The sequence below is a fragment of the Meleagris gallopavo genome, chromosome 8 (genome assembly GCF_000146605.3).
Source record: "Meleagris gallopavo isolate NT-WF06-2002-E0010 breed Aviagen turkey brand Nicholas breeding stock chromosome 8, Turkey_5.1, whole genome shotgun sequence".
Lineage (NCBI taxonomy): Eukaryota > Metazoa > Chordata > Aves > Galliformes > Phasianidae > Meleagris > Meleagris gallopavo.
In genome coordinates this window covers 4,630,775-4,649,255 of record NC_015018.2, presented here as the reverse complement: position 1 = coordinate 4,649,255, position 18,481 = coordinate 4,630,775, and the positions used below count along the sequence as shown (strand labels likewise).

General features: G+C 50.2%; 2 protein-coding genes across 2 annotated transcripts in view; one reads left to right on the top strand and one right to left on the bottom strand.

Annotated features, from left to right (window-relative positions):
• Positions 1-6: 6 nt before the first annotated feature.
• Positions 7-7,812, top strand: ERLIN1 (ER lipid raft associated 1). Its single transcript, XM_031554345.1, has 7 exons — positions 7-39; positions 1,166-1,239; positions 3,496-3,554; positions 3,825-3,916; positions 4,411-4,500; positions 4,779-4,858; positions 5,057-7,812. The coding sequence occupies exons 2-7, from the start codon at positions 1,216-1,218 to the stop codon at positions 5,273-5,275; spliced, it is 564 nt and encodes a 187-aa protein (XP_031410205.1). The 5' UTR covers positions 7-39; positions 1,166-1,215; the 3' UTR covers positions 5,276-7,812.
• Positions 7,813-8,014: 202 nt separating this feature from the next.
• Positions 8,015-18,481, bottom strand: part of ADAM8 (ADAM metallopeptidase domain 8) — a 10,968-nt gene continuing 501 nt past the window's right edge. Inside the window, exons 3-24 of the mRNA XM_019617928.2 lie at positions 18,321-18,479; positions 16,272-16,348; positions 16,073-16,151; positions 15,145-15,221; positions 14,762-14,942; positions 14,332-14,397; positions 14,173-14,241; positions 13,686-13,855; positions 13,521-13,602; positions 12,357-12,505; positions 11,946-12,123; positions 10,987-11,076; positions 10,618-10,813; positions 10,346-10,445; positions 10,075-10,258; positions 9,914-9,991; positions 9,729-9,813; positions 9,523-9,637; positions 9,270-9,435; positions 9,014-9,064; positions 8,823-8,921; positions 8,015-8,747 (exon numbers count right to left, since the gene is read on the bottom strand). Coding sequence (XP_019473473.1) covers positions 8,697-8,747; positions 8,823-8,921; positions 9,014-9,064; positions 9,270-9,435; positions 9,523-9,637; positions 9,729-9,813; positions 9,914-9,991; positions 10,075-10,258; positions 10,346-10,445; positions 10,618-10,813; positions 10,987-11,076; positions 11,946-12,123; positions 12,357-12,505; positions 13,521-13,602; positions 13,686-13,855; positions 14,173-14,241; positions 14,332-14,397; positions 14,762-14,942; positions 15,145-15,221; positions 16,073-16,151; positions 16,272-16,348; positions 18,321-18,479 — 2,502 coding nt within the window. The 3' untranslated portion in view covers positions 8,015-8,696. The remainder of the gene's footprint in view (positions 8,748-8,822; positions 8,922-9,013; positions 9,065-9,269; positions 9,436-9,522; positions 9,638-9,728; positions 9,814-9,913; positions 9,992-10,074; positions 10,259-10,345; positions 10,446-10,617; positions 10,814-10,986; positions 11,077-11,945; positions 12,124-12,356; positions 12,506-13,520; positions 13,603-13,685; positions 13,856-14,172; positions 14,242-14,331; positions 14,398-14,761; positions 14,943-15,144; positions 15,222-16,072; positions 16,152-16,271; positions 16,349-18,320; positions 18,480-18,481) is intronic.

The following is an 18,481-nucleotide window of genomic DNA, read 5'->3' as shown; positions in this document are numbered from 1 at the left end:
GTGCCCATACTCTCCAGGAGGTTTACATCGAGCTGTTTGGTAAGTGGATGACAGCTGCACGCACCCACCAAGGTCCATGTAGTCTTCCTGTTCTGTGAAACATGTTACAGCAGTCTCCTGTGAGCAAGCAGCTTCCATATTGAAGTTGCAGTCTAGAAACCAGCTCCTTAAATATTTATGTGCTGCTTCTCTTGGAACTTCACTCTCTCATGATTCAGAATTCTCATGTGGAGATTTGATTCCAGTTCTTTTCTGCTCAGGGCTGAATTCTGGACATACAGAATGTGTTCTCTGTTGTTGTGCATGGAGTCATGTTTGTTGCCTTCACTGTGATGGGTTTTGTTCTTTTCGATTTGTTTCTGTAGCTGAATTAATTTCTTTGCTTTAAAAGTTTCTTTCTGACTGTTAGATGGAAGCAGTTCATTGCACTGCCTTAATTTCTTCACTAGGGAGTATCACCCATTCAGGAGTTAGCAAATTTGACGTTCTGCTCCTTGGAGTGGGTGCATACCTGTGTCTCCAGAGGTGTAACATCATCTTGTTCCTTCTTGATTGTCAGAGCAGGAGAAAATAGATTTATTATTTTGGAAGGTAAAAAGCTGTCAGACTTCTAATATTAGGAAGCAATAAATCTTTGAATGCTGTACTCAGTCTTGCAAAACATAAATAGTCAGGGAGGTGTTTCTTGGTAATGCATGCAATTTAATCCCTTCCTAACAGTGTATTCTACTGGAAAGACCTTCCTGGAGCTTGGGAGTAACAAAATATGTTTTTTCAGTAGCAAGTATTGGATTCTGTAGGTTCTTTGAGAGCTAAGGCAGAGCTCACTGCAGTCAGTGGGATTGACATGGCTCTGGTAGGGAAGGACAAGCTTTTGAATATATTTCCTTGCTGAAGCAGTGAGATCCATATGCCCTCAGCTCTGATGCCATGACTTTGTCAGTAGTTGAACTTTTCCAGAGGCGCTATCATATGGTTCTTATGGCTCTATCCTTGGGAATATTTTCCAGGGGATATAAAAAGGAAAGCAATGTACAGAATGATTTCAAAAATTCTTTTTTTCTTACACCATGAAGATGTCTCTTCAAAGCGAGCTGAATTGCTGTCACATGATGTATAGGAGAAATAGTGACAAAAGCTATGTGATCTCTCTTGTCCTCCACAGATCAGATAGATGAGAATCTGAAGTTGGCCCTGCAAAAAGATCTCAATGTCATGGCACCAGGTCTTACCATCCAGGTAGGTTTATTTGTTCAATAAAAGATTTTTCTTTTTTCACCTCTAATTCACTCACCTTCCAATGGATCAGTGAGATTTCTTGTTTCTGTTTTCCACTTACGGTGAAATAGTTGTGCCTTGAAGTGAGGTTTGTCAGCTGAAAACTGCCCATGTGACAGTTACAACTTCCAAATGCTGTTTTTATGTTGAGGGAGATGTGCAGGGTAGAGGAATGACCTTTTAGGCCATAGATGTGCAGGGATTGAGTTTAATCCAGAAAGAGCAAGAAAATGTTTTTCTTCTAACTACATTTGGCACCCCTGTATAGCTCCAGCGTGCCAGTATAGTTTCTACAAGTATTGAAGAAGAAAAGAGATGTCTGGCTGCATGTGGGGAGAGAAAAACTTCCCTTTGACAGCAAATGAAGTGCTACAGTAAATACTGTATTCCTCTTCATGGCTTATTTGTACCATCGCCTGCTCTGTTTTGACAAGAGTCAACCACAGGTAGTGTCTTACAAAAGGAAAAAAAAAAAAAAAAGATGATGTGCTCTGCTCTTCCCAATACTCAAGTTAATTTGCACTGTACATTGCACACAAGTTTCTAGTGGATGAACATCATCAGTCAAAATTATCTTTGTAACATAAAAGGTCTTTCTGATCTCAGGATGGAAGAAAAGCTCACTGCTCTTTGCTAGGAAATGCTAATGACAGAGCTAAATCTGATCTGTGACACAAGCTGTTCTTTCTCAATGTGCCATGCCCAATCTTTGCAGTTGGTCAAAAGATGAAGGATATTCTGCCTGCTTCAGCCCTGTCTTAGTTCACAGGATCAGCAGTTTGAAGATGCCCCATAACTTGTGAGGGAAGTGGTTCATCTCTAGTCCTTAAGAGATGGTGTGATCTTCTCTTCCTGTGTAGATTGCTTCATTTCAAATCAGAGCTGTGCCCTCATCTCTGGTAAAATTGCAGTTTGTTAGTAGCTCTTATGCTGTGTTCCCCACATTGCACCCAATATCCTGAGAAAGCCTCATCAGCCCCAGGATAGATGGGAACACATGCTGGCTTCACCCTGCTGCTGAGCTTTTGCCAAAGGAGCCCCGGGATGGGGAGCTGGGCTTCATTACAGAGAGTAGAAGTGCCATTACAACACCAGCTTGCCTTCAGAGCCAGTCCTTCATGATCCTTTTTTGCAAAGCTCTTGCTTAGCCTCTTAGTCCCAACCTGTACCAGTACCTTAATATTTGAATATTAACCATATTGATGATACAGAGTAATGCTTTTGTGCAGTAGATACAAGCAGATTTTACCTTCAAATAAATAAAGTCTAAGCTAGAGGAAATTTTCCAATATCAGAGTGTTTTATCAGTCTACAGAGGAATCTTTGCCCAGGTTTGAAAAGCCACACTTGTAGAGACTGATCTTTGATTTAGTAGTTTTATGGGGATGGAAAGAATATATCCCTGTGCACCCTGCTGTGACTGGGAATTGCTTTGAGGTGAGCTTTCTGCATGTAGAACCTCACCAGGGACTTGGAGAGGCTTTGTTCCTGGCAGGAGCTTAGAAAACCCTTTCATTGAAGGACTGATTCTGATCTGATGCCAGGCTGACTCTTCTTTCCAGGCATGGTGTCAGCCAATTTACTGCCATGGACTGTCTTAATCCACATCTCCCAAAATTTAGTCATCAGCCAGGTGATGCACACAGGCTGGTGATCAGCATTGCCATGCAGATCACTCCTGGTGATCAGCAGCTGCATGCAACAGTTGTGTCCAGCTGCCACACATGCCCTGCTGCTCTCCTATGTCTTTGCTGCAGTTTCTTGTTGCCTGGTAGCTTTTGCAAGCTTTTCTCCTAGAAAAGTAATTCCTGGGCTTGTGACTTTGCCTCTGTTTGTAGTTCTTACTCCTGCCATTTAATTTATTTGGGTTGGTGAGCTTCTTTCTTGAGCATTAGTTTGGAATCCATTGTCTGGTGTGCTTAAGGAACCATTCCACCTTTGGGCTGAAGAACTAAGCTTCTAACAAAGCTGATGAACTTCTTCAGAAGTCTTCTGCAGCCCCTGCTTCATCACTTTGTTTTCTTAAAAACTCAAGAGATAGGAAATACAAATGTAAAGTGACTGTTGCTCAGCTGTGTGGCACAAGAGGATTGGAAACTACTATGTGTGGTCTTGGATTAATATGAAGATATCTTCATGAAACCAGACATTTCTTAGCTACACAGATTTCATCAAAATGTTTCATCTAAAATGAACACGCTTTTTTTTTTTTTATAGGCTGTGCGTGTTACAAAACCTAAAATCCCTGAAGCCATCCGAAGGAATTTTGAGCTAATGTGAGTAGCAGCACCTCAAACTTACAAATTGGTTCTGAGGGTTCAGCATGAGCATAATATTGTTAGAAAAATCTTACCTTTTGCTCACGCTCATGCTTGTGCATGAGGTACATTTCCTTCAACCCACTGGCTTGAGCAGGGCTAGTTGTCACTGCTGCAAGGGAATGCTGCTAACATCTGGTCAGCATCTTTTCCCCCAGTCCTCTTGTGCCCTTGTTTGCAGAACTATTATCCAGCTCTGTTTTCATGAGATTGTTTCTTGTCCTGCAGGGAGGCTGAGAAGACTAAGCTTCTCATTGCAGCCCAGAAGCAGAAGGTAGTAGAGAAGGAGGCAGAAACGGACCGGAAGAAAGCGCTCATTGGTATGTCAGCATACTTGGGCTAGAGACAGTTTCCATTCCTGCATCCCATGGGAAACCAATTACAGCACAATGTCTTGATGGAAGCTGTGCCAACAGTCAGTGGGAGATGTAGAAAACAGAAATTTTGGTGCTGCTGTGTCTTCCTCCCAAAGCTGCAGAGCAGCTGTGTCTTTGTCCTACAGCAGGGCTGCTTTAGAGAAGGTCAAGAGTTAATATCTCTGCCAGCAAAACTGGGCTTTAAGCTAAATGCCCTTGAGTAAGAGGAATCACATTCATAAAAGGAATATTGACCAGTTCTGCTCTAGAAGCACCAGGACTGTTTTCTTTCTTAGAGCACAAGTTGGCACTGAGCTCTACAGGACCATAGGATCTGAGCAGAAAGGGAGGCAGCACAAGCAAATCACTTTTATGTCTGTGACAGAGGGCTGGGGTCAGATTGCTGATTCTCAGGCCTTGCAAAGCATATGTCTGAGCTGAGCCTGTTGTGATTGCAGAGGCGGAGAAGGCTGCCCAGGTGGCCAGGATTCACTATCAACAGAAGGTTATGGAGAAGGAAACAGAGAAGCGAATTTCTGAGATTGAAGGTAACTGTGGTGCTAGTGTGCTGCTGGGGTTGTCTTTCAGCTGAGAGTGGTGGCAGGTAGAGAAACCTCAGAACCAAACTCACAGGTAGTACCGCCCTACAAAAATAACAGAGGCCATAGTAGCACGAGATTACCTCTCCAGGGGGCCATAAGTGCAGATCCCTGGCCAGCCAGGCTGTGTCACAGGCACACCAAGGCCAGCTTGTCCCCACATGACAGGCTTACATGCTCGCTGTGTTGTGCTCGTTCACTTGCTGATTCTTCTTTTCCTGTATTAGATGCTGCATTCCTAGCAAGAGAGAAGGCAAAAGCAGATGCAGAGTACTACACTGCTCAGAAGCTGGCTGACTCCAACAAGGTGAGCACTTCAAAGCTGATCAGAAGGTGACTTGCTTAATCTTTTCCACTGCTCCAGAGACAAGGAGGCATGTGAACAGCACTGAGAAAACACTTAATTGAGCAGCCCACATCTCAATTCCTAAGAAGTGGCTACCTGAATTGAAATCTTGGCAACACAGAAACTTGTCCCCTAAGTCTCTGTTTTCTTCTTTTCTAGCTGAAACTTACCCCAGAGTATCTGGAACTCATGAAATACCAGGCGATAGCTGCAAACAGCAAGTTGTATTTTGGCGACAGCATCCCCAGTGTGTTTCTGGATTCTTATGCCTTCCAGCAAGCTGATCTGAGGACTACCCGAGAAACCAACCTTCCTCCTCAGGAAATCCAGGAGAGCCCTGCAGACAGCCACTTCAAAACAAAGGGAAATACTGGCTGACCAAGATGGAACAGAATCCATTGTAGCTCAGCAGCTCCCCCAGCTGTAAATGGGGATGTTGCCCTATGTTTGATGGGGCAGATGCAGCATGTGCGTGGGCATCCTGTCTATAGTTGGCAGTTGGGTTGATTTTTCTTCTAGCAATGAATTGCAAGCACTCTGCCTCTCTTGTTTCTTCCCTATAAAATTGGTGCTTCCAAATGAGGGACTATCCTGTACTAACAAACTTATACTGGAATATTAAAGGACAGACACCAGGAAAGCCTTCCACAGCAGGTGCAGTTATTTAGCAAGCATTATCCTTGAGGTAGGAGATGTGGCTTTTGAGTGCTGTATGGCTGCACGCTATTTCCCACTGCTCCTTGCTGAGACCAAGGAAAGAGTTTGCCTTCATCTTGCCTCATACAGCTTCACTTTGTGGACTCCGTGCTTCTATCAACATGATGTAATTCTCTTCAAGGATTCTGTGTTGGTCAGCAGAGGCTCCTGATCTTCCTCTGGAAGAGATCCAGCAAGGAGTTTGCTGTGGAATAGATTATTTAAATAAGATCTGCATAGCCATAACCTTTTCCGTTCCTGTAGGCAGTGAAACTAGATAATGACTCAGAGAAAGTAGTCTCAGACAGGTTTCTATAACACCCCTCCTCCAAGCTAGAGCCCTGTGCTGGGTGTCCGTGGCTGGCTGCAGCATGCTTTGCTTGGATGACTGGGTCTTTCATTGCACTGTAAGCCAGAATTCAGAGTGCATTCAGCTGCTTGGGAAGAGGGAGTCCAGCACTGTGAAATCTGTGCTCAGACTGCAGCATCCCTCTGGGTCTTTTCACTGTGGAAAGAGTGCTGAATTTCCACTGCTTTTCCCTGCTGCGAAGTGAGAAGGAAGAGCAACGAGAGATGCAAGACATCCAGAGGGCAGGAGTCTTTGTGTTACCCTGCTCTTCAAACATTCTGTTAAGGATCACAGTGAGGCACAGAATCAGTGCCTGATGTAGCCTGCCCAAGCCCAGTGCTGCCACATGCTTGCCATCCCACTTCTGCAGTTTCTTCTGTTCTGCCGCAGATCGTGTTTGATTCCTCAGCTGCAAAGCCAGGGAGACATCATATTTCCCAGTGATGCAGCAAAGGTGAATTTGTTCCTAAAATTTGCTCTTCTATTCCATGTTCTGCTTTGTCCATTTTTTCTGGGATGTTTTTTGTGTTCTGTGACAATCTCAGAAGATGCTGGCAAGGACCTGAGCCAGAAAACCACGTCCCAGTTTGCATTGCTGCCACACTGTCTGCCTCTTAACCTGCTGCAGAGCCTGGCTCTCTTCCATGTGCTTCGGATACCCAGATGTTCTTCCTGCTTCCCTGTCCCTGGCACCATCTTACCTTATGGCAAGAGGAAGAATTTGCTTTGTTTTTGCCTTGGTGGAGCATTCAATCCAGAATCAACAGCTGGAACTTCACATCTGCTAATGGTTTCCCAATCACTGTATGCACATCAGTCCTATTTTCCCTATCCTGTATGGCATGTTTGACTTAAAGGTCTGCAGTGTCTCTCCTTGAGGAAGTTCAGTAACATACAGTGCCTTACACTTTCTCAGCTCCTGCCTGACTGCCTCTCCTTCATCTCTGGGAGAGAGTAGGGATGTTTTGACCCTTTCTTTCCTCCAGCTGTCTGCAAATTCCCAGTATCCAGATGGCAGCATGTTTTGTAGCTGTGGTGATTGAAATGTCTCCTGGAAGTATTCCTGGATTTACAGAATCCCCTTTTTCCTGCGGGAAGGGCTGTGAGGAGCCAGTAGAGCCACATCCCTGGCCTGCTAGCTCCTTGCTGTTTCTAGTTTGCAGCACTGACTTTACAACAGAAAGGTAGCCTCTCCTTGTTGCAGCAGCAGCCATTTGGGTTGACTTTTAAATACAAGCTTTTTGAGATCAAAAGCATTTGATGGTGTTACAGACTCACCTACAGCTCTGCCACGTGCTGACATCACGCCACAGGTGGGTTATGCCAGCCTGGAGATTCCAAGGAGCAGAGGCAGCAAGGAATCTTGAGAAGCAATACTAAGTCATAACAATGACCCCATGCGGGGAGAAGGGAAGCTGGTGCAGAAAGTGGTGAGTCTTGGCCCTTGGCAGCATTGTCAGCCCATCTCCTGCCACTGCCCAGGTGGAGACTGTCGCCTTGGCTAAGTGTCATCCTGTGGTCAGAAGTCCCGCAGCAGTGTTTGCGTGGGGCTCAGTGCTGTGTGCAGGAACCTCTCCTGTTCTCATCTGCTTACTGTGCTGTTAGTTCCAGCATCCTGAGCAGGTGTGAGGAGTGAGATGCTGCCTGTCTGCAGCTGGTAGCCATGGCCTTGGCTCCTGGTCAGGGCTACGAGAACAGAGGGAACGTGGGTTTGAACTTGTTTTGCTCCTTTCTCCTTGCGTGCTCTTCTGTCTAAGGGGGGTTTGCTACTGGATCAGCATCACCTTCTTGCAGGAAACATGATGCATATGTTCAAGTTTACATGCACAGTGTTCTTTTGATAAAAAAAATAAAATTATTTTGGTACCATTTCCTTGGTGGCTTTATGTATCTTACGGTTGGTGTTGGCTGCCTCTAGTTGTGTATCTACCCATTCTGCTCTCAGTGGACTCAGTTTTACAGCACAAGCATTCTTCCCCATCTTCCTCATACCCATGCTTTCTCACCAAGAATTGGCACACACGTCCCCAGTGCTCCCTCCTGCTCTCAGCTTTATGACACAACACATTGAGCCACTGCTATCTTCAGTCTTTATTTGTATAAAAGTATTTGACCTACATTAGATAAAAAGTGAGGAGGACCAGTTCCAGCAAAGGGGCTCAAAACAGTCACGCAACAATCAGAAATGAACTGCTGGCAGTAGTAAAATGCTCCTGGAAAGTCATGTTTCAGGAGAGCAGGAGCCTGAGTGATAACTTCAGAGCGAAAAACCAGATGAGGAGGACTGCTGCTGTGAAGCCAGGCCTAGCTTGATGCAGGGCAAGCACAGCATCCTTGTGTCACCTGTCTTGGAGCCAGGAGCTCCCTGCTGCAGCCCCAGCAGGGACAGAGTATGAGGAGCAGGCCATCTTCACTGTAGCAGGGCACAGGGCACCCAGTAAAGGCTCGGGGCTGGCCTCCAAATCAGAGCAGGCATCAGGAGGGACTTGGGGAGTGGGGCAAAGAGGAAAGCAGGAAACATCACTTTGGGGGTTTCCTATGGGGAAGAGGGGTTTTGGTAGTGTCCCTGCACCTGGTCCCCTAGGTCATGGCTGTCTAGGCAACCCATAAAGCTACCAAGTCCATTAAGGCACAAAATTGTCTGTAAACATGGGTGCTGTCCAGGGTGTCCGGTGAGCAATTCAAGTACCGGTGGCTCTGTGGTCCCCTGCCATCCTGCCAAAGTGCCAGGACCCACAGCTCTGCTGTCCTGTATCACCTCCTGCTTGCTGGTGGTTTCAGGGCCACCTTGGGGGGGACCCCTCGCTGCAACAAAGAGGGGGTGTTGGTGGGCACCGAGTACCCGAGTATGAAATGGGAGGGGCATGAGGTGCAGCTCACCTGGGGCAGGGCTGGGATGGCACGTGGCTGGAATGAGAGTGCCAGGGGCTTGGCAGGTGGAGCTGGCGGCTGCGGTTCTCCTGCTGCCATATTGCAGGGCTGGTAGGGGTGGCAAGGGGTGAGAGAAGTGAGGTGGCTGCCCATGCGGCACCAGCTCCCAGCACCAGCACCTTGGGACAGGTGGTAGTTACCTGCTTGGTTTTCAGAGCTGGCAAAGGCTTGGTGGGTGGCTTCGGCTTCTCCTGAGGGCCAGAGAAGAAAGGCTTAAGTCCCTCATCCACGTACTAGGGAGGGACCTGAGCATGTGACAGTGGCCTGGCTTTGGGGCAGAGTCCTGCACTGGGAGGCAAGACACCACTGCCCACAAGACAAGGACATCACGTCCAGTGCATGAGATCTCTCAGGCTGAAAGGCCGCCCCACTGGAAATCCCACACCATGTTCCTACCTGCAGGAGCGGGCAGCTGGGCACAAGGGGCCGGGCATCACGTGGGGCTGCCGTGGTACTGAGCAGCCTGGGGCTGCCAATGGTGCAGCGGGACAGCTGGTGTGGCCGAGTGCCTTCCTGAAAGAGCGGGTTGGTGAGGCCAGCGGCAGGTCTGCTGGAGATCCTCCTGTGGGACAAAGGGCCAACAGGCAACAGCACTGCCCTCAGCTCAGCTTGCACAGCCATGTCTTCGCTCCCCCATAGGACCCCTTACCCTTTTTGGAAGTACTTCTTCCCCTTGCCTCTGATCAGTACAATGCCTCCACCGATCAGGATACTGGACAGCACCAGCACAGCCAGCACAGCTGCCAGGACCACGCTGCTGGCACCTGCAGAGAGCCGGTCAGCATTGGGATGGGCTTTCCTGTTCTAGGGATGCTCAGTGGGACCCTGATGCCACATCTCAGCACAAGACACTACCTGCTGTGAGCTCCAAAACTTTGTGCTGGCAGTATGGTGGCGCCCACCCCAGCTCACAGTGGCACTCCCGTTTGTGATTGCACACCTGAAGGCACAGAGAGCAGTCTGGGCATGATAGGAGCCATTTCCCAGCAAGGGGTCAGGAGGTGCCCTGCTAATATCAGTCGCAAGCAGGCACAACTTACCCCATGGCCACTGCACTTAGCTGAGCAGTTCTTCTTGCCATAGACCAGGAGGTTCTGGCAGCGCCCGGCATAGCAGACCTGTGAGTGGGCGAGGGGCTATAAGTGTGGCCCTGTGGCTGGGAGCCACCCCCACCTCCTCAGTGCATCCCTTCAGGGCTCACCATCTCCTCCCCACATTTGGTGCCAGTGGGCACCAGATGGAGGCTGCCTGTCATCTCATTGGCATCATTGCTATCAAGGGCTGCTTTACACTTGAAGCGGCCAAAGGAGAGTGTGAAGAAGCCGCTGCCAAGGGCGGGGCTGCTGGTGTCACTCATGCATAGCAGTGTGCCACACTTCACATCCCTGGGAGCAGAGCAGTGTCAGTCCTGTGGAACCTTGGCCAGCCCCAGGACCAGTGATGGAAACAAGAACAGCCACCCTGCTCCTTACTTGGGGCTGCAGGGTCTCCTTCCAGACTCTGTCATGCAGTGGAGGTTGCGATCCTGCCTGCTGTTGTGCTTGAAGCATTCATCAGGAGCCACCTGAGCCGCTGCAGGAGGCACAGAGCAAGAGGGTCACACAGAGCCAGAGCTGCAGCAAGCCAATGGCAGTCCCCGTGCCAGATCCTGCCTGGCCCTGCCCCCTCCCAAAGTCACCACACCACCTCCATGGATGTGGCACAGTGCAGAGTTGCAGCACGTGGGGTGAGGATGCAGTGCTACCTGCGCCCCAGAGCAGGCGGCACTGCTCTGCATGCGAGGGACAGGCCCCATTGTAGCAGTAGCCGCGGCCACCCTGGCAGGGGATGCCGTTCTCCTGGAAGACGTCCTCTGGACACTCGGAGCTGAGGCCAGTGCAGTGCTCGGGAAGGTCGCAGTCATTTTTGCTGGCCCGGCACAGAACACCAGCAGCCTTCACCTGCACAGAAAGTGGGACTGTCATCTCCCACCTGAGATGCTGACTGTCTGTACAGCCAGCGCAATGACCGAAAGCAACACCAGAATTGCTGTGTTTGGACAGGCAGCAGTCCTCAGGCTCTCCTGGCACACCAGGAAGGCCCCAAGGAGACCCTGTGAGACCCTACGTAGTACCTTGCAGTCCTGGCAGCAGTCACCTCGCGCACACTCAGCCCCCTCTCTCAGCTGGCATGTGGTGGCATTGCAGCAGCGGTCAGAGCACTCCTGTGAGGCACACAGAGAGACAGGGATGGGCATGGCAGTCAAAAATCTCACTCCATCTCAGTGAGCCTGGGTCTGATGATACACCAGCAGCCATGGACCTGGGCCCCTGCAGGCCCAGCTCTGGAGACTTAAATGAGCTCTTGCATGAAGTGATTTTGATGAAGGAACCACCCTGGAGCCTATTTCCTGCTTACTATAGGCCAGGTCTTGAGAAGATGAAGCCAAAAAGGCTTGATTTTGAGCTGACACAGCCAAGCAGGCTCCAAAGGAAGAGGAGCTGCACGGAGCCTGCATTGCTGGGACCACAGAGAGCTGACAAGTCTCGGTTTTGTTTCAGCTGCAAGATCCAGAGGCAAAACCTCATTGCCACAAAACCATGCTGCAGAGAAAGAAGGCCTTCCCAAACATCCCTTGAAAGACCTTCTCCTTCATTTCGGGGAGCTGCCATGTCAGCATGTGCTGAGGGCAGGGTAGACACCATAGGCATGAAATGGTTTCAAGTCCAACCACAAGGCAAATGCACAGCATTGCTCTGGTCCAAGACTCAGCAGCATCACCTCACTGACTGTCTGGGGACCAATCAGGGACACAAACATCTTCTGTATGGATCACTGCCTTCCCCCAGTTCAGGATGTGCAGATGTGTGGGTCACATCTCCTTCTTTGGGATGTCCCAAAACTGTGCAAAATGGGGCACACATCTACATTAACAAACACTTTCCTCAAGTTATTCTTCAGCACAAACATAAGGAGCACAGGAAAGGTGAGTCAGGAAGCCTTGCAAAGCGCAGTGGCAGGGAAGAAACAAGCACCACCTTCCCCAAGTCTGAGCGATGGTCTCTCAGATCCCCCTGAGCTCCCAGACTGTACCTCTGGCCTGCCGCAGTCACACTCCTCTCCCCGCTCTACAAACTGGTTCCCACACACTGGCTCCCCATACAGCTCGTCTGCTCCAGGGACATTCAGCAAGCAGCCAGTCTTGGGGTCTTCAAGGAACTGCCACATGTCCTGCTCACTGCAGGTGCTGAAGAGTCTGGGGTAGGCCAAGCTGGAGGGGCACAAAACCAGGCAGTCATGAGAAGAGCTGGGTGACGAATGGTCCAGACTGCAGCTGAAGAACCCTTAGCAGATGTATATCTAGCTTCAAAGTCAGAGAGTTCAGACCTGACCATCCCACAAGCTTCACTTCAGCTCTCATCAACGCAGTGCTGGAGAATATCTGGAAATACTGCAACCCAGGGCCGCTCTTTACTCTTTTTTCGCACTTTCTCCTTCACTCACCTGATCTTTGCTGCCATAACACATCCTCCACGTTCTTTGCTGACAGGACAGTGGCAGTCAGCAATGTCTTCATCATGAGACATTCCCAGGTTGTGCCCCATCTCGTGAGCCATGGTGGACGCAGCACCAATAGGATCCACGCTGTGGTCCTATGGAAGAAGCAGTCAAACATGGTGCAGATGGCTCCTCTCTTGGGCCTCCTGAGGCTTTTTTAGATGTTTTCTGCTGAGCCTTGCTGCTGCCTGCAATTCGTCCCATGCCAAGGGAGAATCATAGAACCATACAATGGTTTGGGTCGGCAGGGACCTTAAAGACCATCTGCTTCCAACCCCTGCCATGGGTAGGGTCACCTTCCACTAGACAAGGGTGCCCAAATTCTCATCTAGCCTGGCCTTGAACACCTCCAGGGATAGGACACCCACAGCTTCACTGGACAACCTGTTCCTGCAGGACAACTGGGGGACCAGACCCAGTCTGCATGGGTTCATGAAAGACAGGTCCTGCTTGACCAACCTCATCTCCGTCCCTGGAGGTGTTCAAGAAACATGAAGACATCTATTATGTGACATGTTTTAGTGGGGAAATATCAGTGGTAGATGGACATCCTCAAGGTCTTTTCCAACCTTGTTGATTCTATGATTCTATGATTTTATAATTCCAGTGCCATATTTTTATAGTGAATAATCTCTTTTTAATATCTAATCTAATGCTCCCTCTTTTAGTCCAAAGCTATTCTCCTTGCCCTATCACTACACTCCCTGATAAAAAAGTCCCTCCCAAGCTCCCCTGTAGCATGATTTAAGTAATGAAAGGCTTCTGTGAGGTCTCCCCAAAGCCTTCTCTTCTCTAGACTGAGATAACTGAAGACAAAATCTGGCCCCATAGCCTCTGAAGACTGCCAGACTAGTCTTTCAGGGGCATAAGTCAGTAGAAATACAGCAACTATATTCAAATACTGCTCTCCATTGGTTCCCATGGCTGATAGTTCATGCTCCACCAAAGGGATTAGGAGCACAAACTGACCAAGTAGCAATTGCAAATCGAGTCTTGTGGTCATCTGACAGGTGGTGGGAGAAGCCCCATATCTACAGAGCAGCTCTTGGAGGCTCCTTATGGCTCAGATCCACCAGAGCCCTCATGGCACGCTCAGGTGGCAGGACCCACCTGATTGACACCGCCCGAATCCCTGGTGCACATAGCAAGCTTCTTTGCCAGTCCTACGGTCGTGTCATGGAAGTCTATACCCCTGCAGGAAGGAAACATGACAATGGGCATGGAACTCATCCACTAGTAGGGCTACATGGAAGGTCTCTCATCCAACCCCCTTACGTGATCAGCTGGACATTGTCATGCTGCTTCCTCTTCAGTAGGTCTGTCTCCCGCCAGCGAAGGAAGTTCTCCAGTGTCTCCTCTGCCTTGCGACTGACAGTGATTTTGTCCCTGTTGCTCCACACCTCCAAGCCAGTCAAGGCCACACGCAGGCCAAGAGGCTGATAAAGCTGCAAGGGGGTACAGCCCAGAGGGAGTGCTTGCATCCAAGCTGCACAGCAGATTGAAGATCCCACCTCCCTTTGGGACCTGTCACCAATCCCAGGTCACCCTAGCCACACAATAACAGCCTTTGAATGTTGAGGGCTGAGGGTTCTCCCTGAGGGCTACTTCTAATGCCCAGTTTGCATACCCCATCAGTTGCCGGACACTCTGCTCCGTGGTGGTTGTCCACTTCACAGTGTGAGACTGGCTTCGTTCCAGCCCTCTCCCAGCTTTGATTAGAGTGAGCACAGTCCTATGTTGGCCCTGGGGACTCTGGGCTCACCTTGTCAACGTGGTTGACGATTTCCTTCATGCGGTTCTGCACCCTGCGCAAGTCCTTGTACTTCTTGAACTAGGGGAAGGACACAGAAAGGTTCCCAGATCAGTTCTACCTCCCGACAGCTGCAGAAGAGAGTAGAAACCCATGCCCACCCTCTCTTACCTCCTCATTGTCCACAACCAGGACCAGCTCCACGTATCGAGGCCCTCTGTGCAAGCGGGCTGATTTCTGGAAGTGAAGATGGAAGTGAGCACAGGGAAAGATTCGGAGAAAGATCCCTGTCACTGACCCTCCCATGAGATTTGTTCTAGCACTATACAAGGCCAGGAGCTCTTCTAGATCTGCTTTCTAATACTGTTTTACCCAGGTGTTTCAGACATCTTCCAACATAACAGGAAAAGTCCCAACCTGCTACGGCTGCAAGGCAGAAGAGAGGCCCTGTGAGTCCCTGCATGGGATGAGGCTGGGTACATGCAGGTCCATGGGTCAGTGTAAGGAGAGAGGAGCATGGCCCAATTCCTCTCCCAACCTCACCGGCTGTAGCACTCTTGCAAACTCAGCTACAGTGAGAAAAATCAGTGCAATCCCTAACCCAGCGATAGAGCTTCAGGGGTGCAGCAATCTTGGTGTCGTGGTCATACTCCAATGCAGCCTCCAAGCAGGCACTGCGTTTCATGCGCAGGTGGGATGCTCTGTACACTGCATGCTGGCCATCCTCATGCTCATGCAGAGATTTCAGCAGGAAGATGGTCTCATTCACCCGGAAAAAGCCACTGCCAAGAGAGAGGACAGTTGTAAGGCCAGGGTGCAGACAACCTGGCAGAAACAGGCAGATGCCATGCACCCCCCTTGCGGAAGACCCTTTCCTGTCTGTCTGCTTCCCACTGAATACATGGAGGTCAGCACAGTGGCACGTGGGGTCAGTTAGGGCTTTTTTTCACCTTTTCCTCACTCCTGTTTTGTCACAGGTCCTACCTGAGCCCACTACAGGTGCTGATGCTTGCTGCAGAGTTGGCATGCCCCTCAACGTGGCCTTGGTAAAAGCAGTGGTCCTGCAAACCCGGAAAAGAGGCGTGTAAAATGGTGGCCTCCTACAATGGAGTGACTGCAATAGCAGACAAAGGAAGAGCAACCGGTCATCTGCCTAGCTTTCTGTATGGCTTTTGATACAATCCCCCACAACACTCCTGCCTCTAAGTTGGAGAGATAGAAGTTTAATGGAGGGATTACTTGGCGGATAAGGAATTGGCTGAGTTTGGATTACAACCAAAGAGTTGCAGTCAATGGTTGAACATCCAAATGGAGACAGGTAAACAAGTGGTGTCCCTCAGGGACTGGGACAGGACACTGGGACTAAACCAATACTATTTAATATCTTCATCAGTGACATGATTGAGCACACATTCAGAAAGTTTACAGATGACACCAAGCTGTGCGGTGTTGGAGGAAGGAATGCCATGCAGAGACACCTGGAGAACCTTGAGAGGTGGGCCTGTGTGAACCTCAAGTTCAACCAGGCCATGTGCCGTGTCCTGCACCTGGGCTGAGGTGCCTGTAGCTCATCAACAGGGAGTGTAATGATAGGACAAGGAGTAACAGCTTTAAACAAACAGAAGGAAAGTTTACATTAGGCATCAGGAAGGAATTCTTCATCCAGGAGGTGGTGAGACCCTGCCACAGGCTGCCCAGAGAATCTGTGGCTGCCCAATCCCTGGAGTTGCTCAAGGCCAGGCTGGCAACCTGGTTTAGTGGTAGATGTTCCTGCCCATAGCAGGGATGTAGAATGGGTCCCACCTCAGCCCACTACCCCAGCAACATAAGAAGCACTATGCTGCTCCACATCACTGCCAGTACCTTTCTTGTCCCAAAAACTCCTTTTCCAGAAGTGACTCCAGCCCCATACCTGGACATCTGGCTTCACCGTGACCTCAGTGCCATCAGCCAGATAATGCGTCTCAGTGTAATGCTGTCCCAGCAGCTCCCTGCAGACCGAGACAGGGATGTTAGCAGCAGCTCCAGCTTTGGAGACAGGATGTAAAGTCCTGCTCCAGACCTCCCAGGTGGGGATTGTGCCAGCTCAGTGCCATTGCAGCTGCACTCACCTGTTCTTCTCCAGGTGCAGCACGTAGTCCCTGCCCTCAGCACGGACGCTGTAGAGGACACGTTCCAGGTAGGTGCTCTGCATGAGACAAAACAGCAGCACAAACCCACTGTCACAAGGAGCTAAGGCGCAGAAGAGAGGATCCTGTTGTCCTGATCTCAATCCTGACCATAAATGGCATGGGGTCTACAGGCAGCCCACTGGTGGGGAGCTACAGTACAGGGAGCCACGCTTCTCCGCAGCCACATGCAAGCTCATTCAGCAAAGATAAAGGAAATCAGGCTGAAGCAAAGTACGCAAATCTCCAGCACATCCTGAGCTGGCGGGCAGCTCACAGCGGAGTCAGCAGGGCTGGCTTCCCATGGCTGAGTTACAGCTGCACCAGAAACTGGGGTTTCCAACTCATCAGCTCCTTTTTTGGGGCTGAGCTCAGCGCTTACTCACAGGCTGAACCACAAAGCTCTTCAACTGCCTTCACCAGCAGACTTCCTTATCTCCAGCTGATCTGACTTGCCACCTCATGGTTAGAAAGCAACATGATTTGGGCTCTTGTCTGCTACTGGGAGCAAAGCTCAGCTTCCTGTATGTCGGTTCTCCCAGTGGAACCGCAGTGCCAGCAGAAGGGACTTCAGGACATCACCCTATGGTTGTTGAAACCTTGGCATTCACTCAGCTCTGTGGAGATGCCACACATCCGTGAAGCTGCTCCATGTGCCCTTCTGGGATGAGACAAGCATTCCTCCTGAGTGAGGTGTTCAGCTTAGCCTTGGGCCGACAGCATCTATCATCATTACCACCATCATCACCGCCACCACTCCCGGGGGCTCTGCAGGAAGCAGAGGTCATGAAAGTTGTCTAAATTCCTCTCTCATAAGCAGCGTCCCCATGTGCAGTGGCCACAAAGTGGGGCTTTGCTGTTCTTGGCAGCTCCTGGGGCTCTCAGGAATCACAGAGGAACTGGGAAGGGGCCAGAGGGCAGCGCAGCTGCAACAGCCATGGGACGGGACAGGGGGGAAGGTCTCGCATGCAGTAACTCCTTCACCATCCCCATCCTTCTCCAGGCCCCTTTCACATGGGGAAGCAAGGGACCACAGCGAGGTGCAAAGCTGCCCGCCAGCACAGATGGTGTCTTAAAATAGCATCACTCATCTCGTGGACATGTTTGATTTTTAGAGCAGGGAAAGCAGATGCTTTTGAGGAGTGGCTTTTGGAGCTACTTTATCAATAAGGGTCTGAATCACGGAGAAACCTGCTGTAGAAAATGAATGTCCCAGACCTCTCATTCAGTGCTACAACACAAATCCTCACTTCTACCTGAATTCCACTTCTTTCAAGGCAATGAGGAATGGCCATGACGGCCATCGTCGCCAAAATGTCAAATCTCCAGAGTAAAACCCCATTCCCTCCCCCAGACTACAAGGTTTCTGAAAAAATAGCACTTGTTTTCTTTCATGTGGGCTGCTGAGACTCTCTGATTCTTATTTCCCATTCCCAAGGGAATGAAGAAACAACTTCAGCAAACACAGCAAGAAAACGGCTTACCGGGACGGCCAGGCTCTGCACATTCCTGCTTAATGACAGACCAGATGTCACAGGATCAGTGACCACAAGGGGTGCCCACGCCACAAAACGGCCCAAAGAAAGCGTCCAGCATCACCCTCCCTAACTGTTCTCTGCTCTCCTCTCCCGTTTTGGCCAGAAACAATCCAGAAAAGAGGTTACAACTTCCATGCAATACAATGCAGCAAACCCCAAAACTTCATCCAGTACGGATATGGCAAACAGGAGCCGGTTTCACATTCCGCTCTCCACTCATCGAATCCCACCGCCCTCCCTCCTTCCCTCTCTCCCCCTTCCTCCCCCCCGGCACGCTGCAAGGCCCTGAGGGAAGCTGCACCGAGGCGGTACTGGGATGAAAATTTGAGATGCGGTGCTGCCGGGTTTGGGGTACAGCATTGCTCGGGTCGGGGCACAGGTCTGCTGGAGTCGGGGCACAGCGCTGCTGGGCGCAGCCCCACTGGTGCTATGTTTGGGGCGCAGCCCTACTCACCGGTGACACGGAGAGATCCCTCTTTGCCCGGGGCGCCGCTAAGCGCCGCGGCACCGTCGTCTCGTACCGCTCGACGTGGGCCAGGTCCTCCCGCAGCCCCGCGCCGACTCCTGGGGAACCCGACGAGCAGAGCTGCGGTGAGGGAGACACGGCAGCCCCCT

Excerpts from the sequence above, each read along its gene's own strand:
- ERLIN1 (XM_031554345.1), top strand. The coding sequence starts at position 1,216 with ATGGCACCAGGTCTTACCATCCAG. Across the intron at positions 1,240-3,495 it reads CACCAGGTCTTACCATCCAG|GCTGTGCGTGTTACAAAACC; the intron begins GTAGGTTTATTT and ends TTTTTTTTATAG. Across the intron at positions 4,859-5,056 it reads AGCTGGCTGACTCCAACAAG|CTGAAACTTACCCCAGAGTA; the intron begins GTGAGCACTTCA and ends CTTCTTTTCTAG.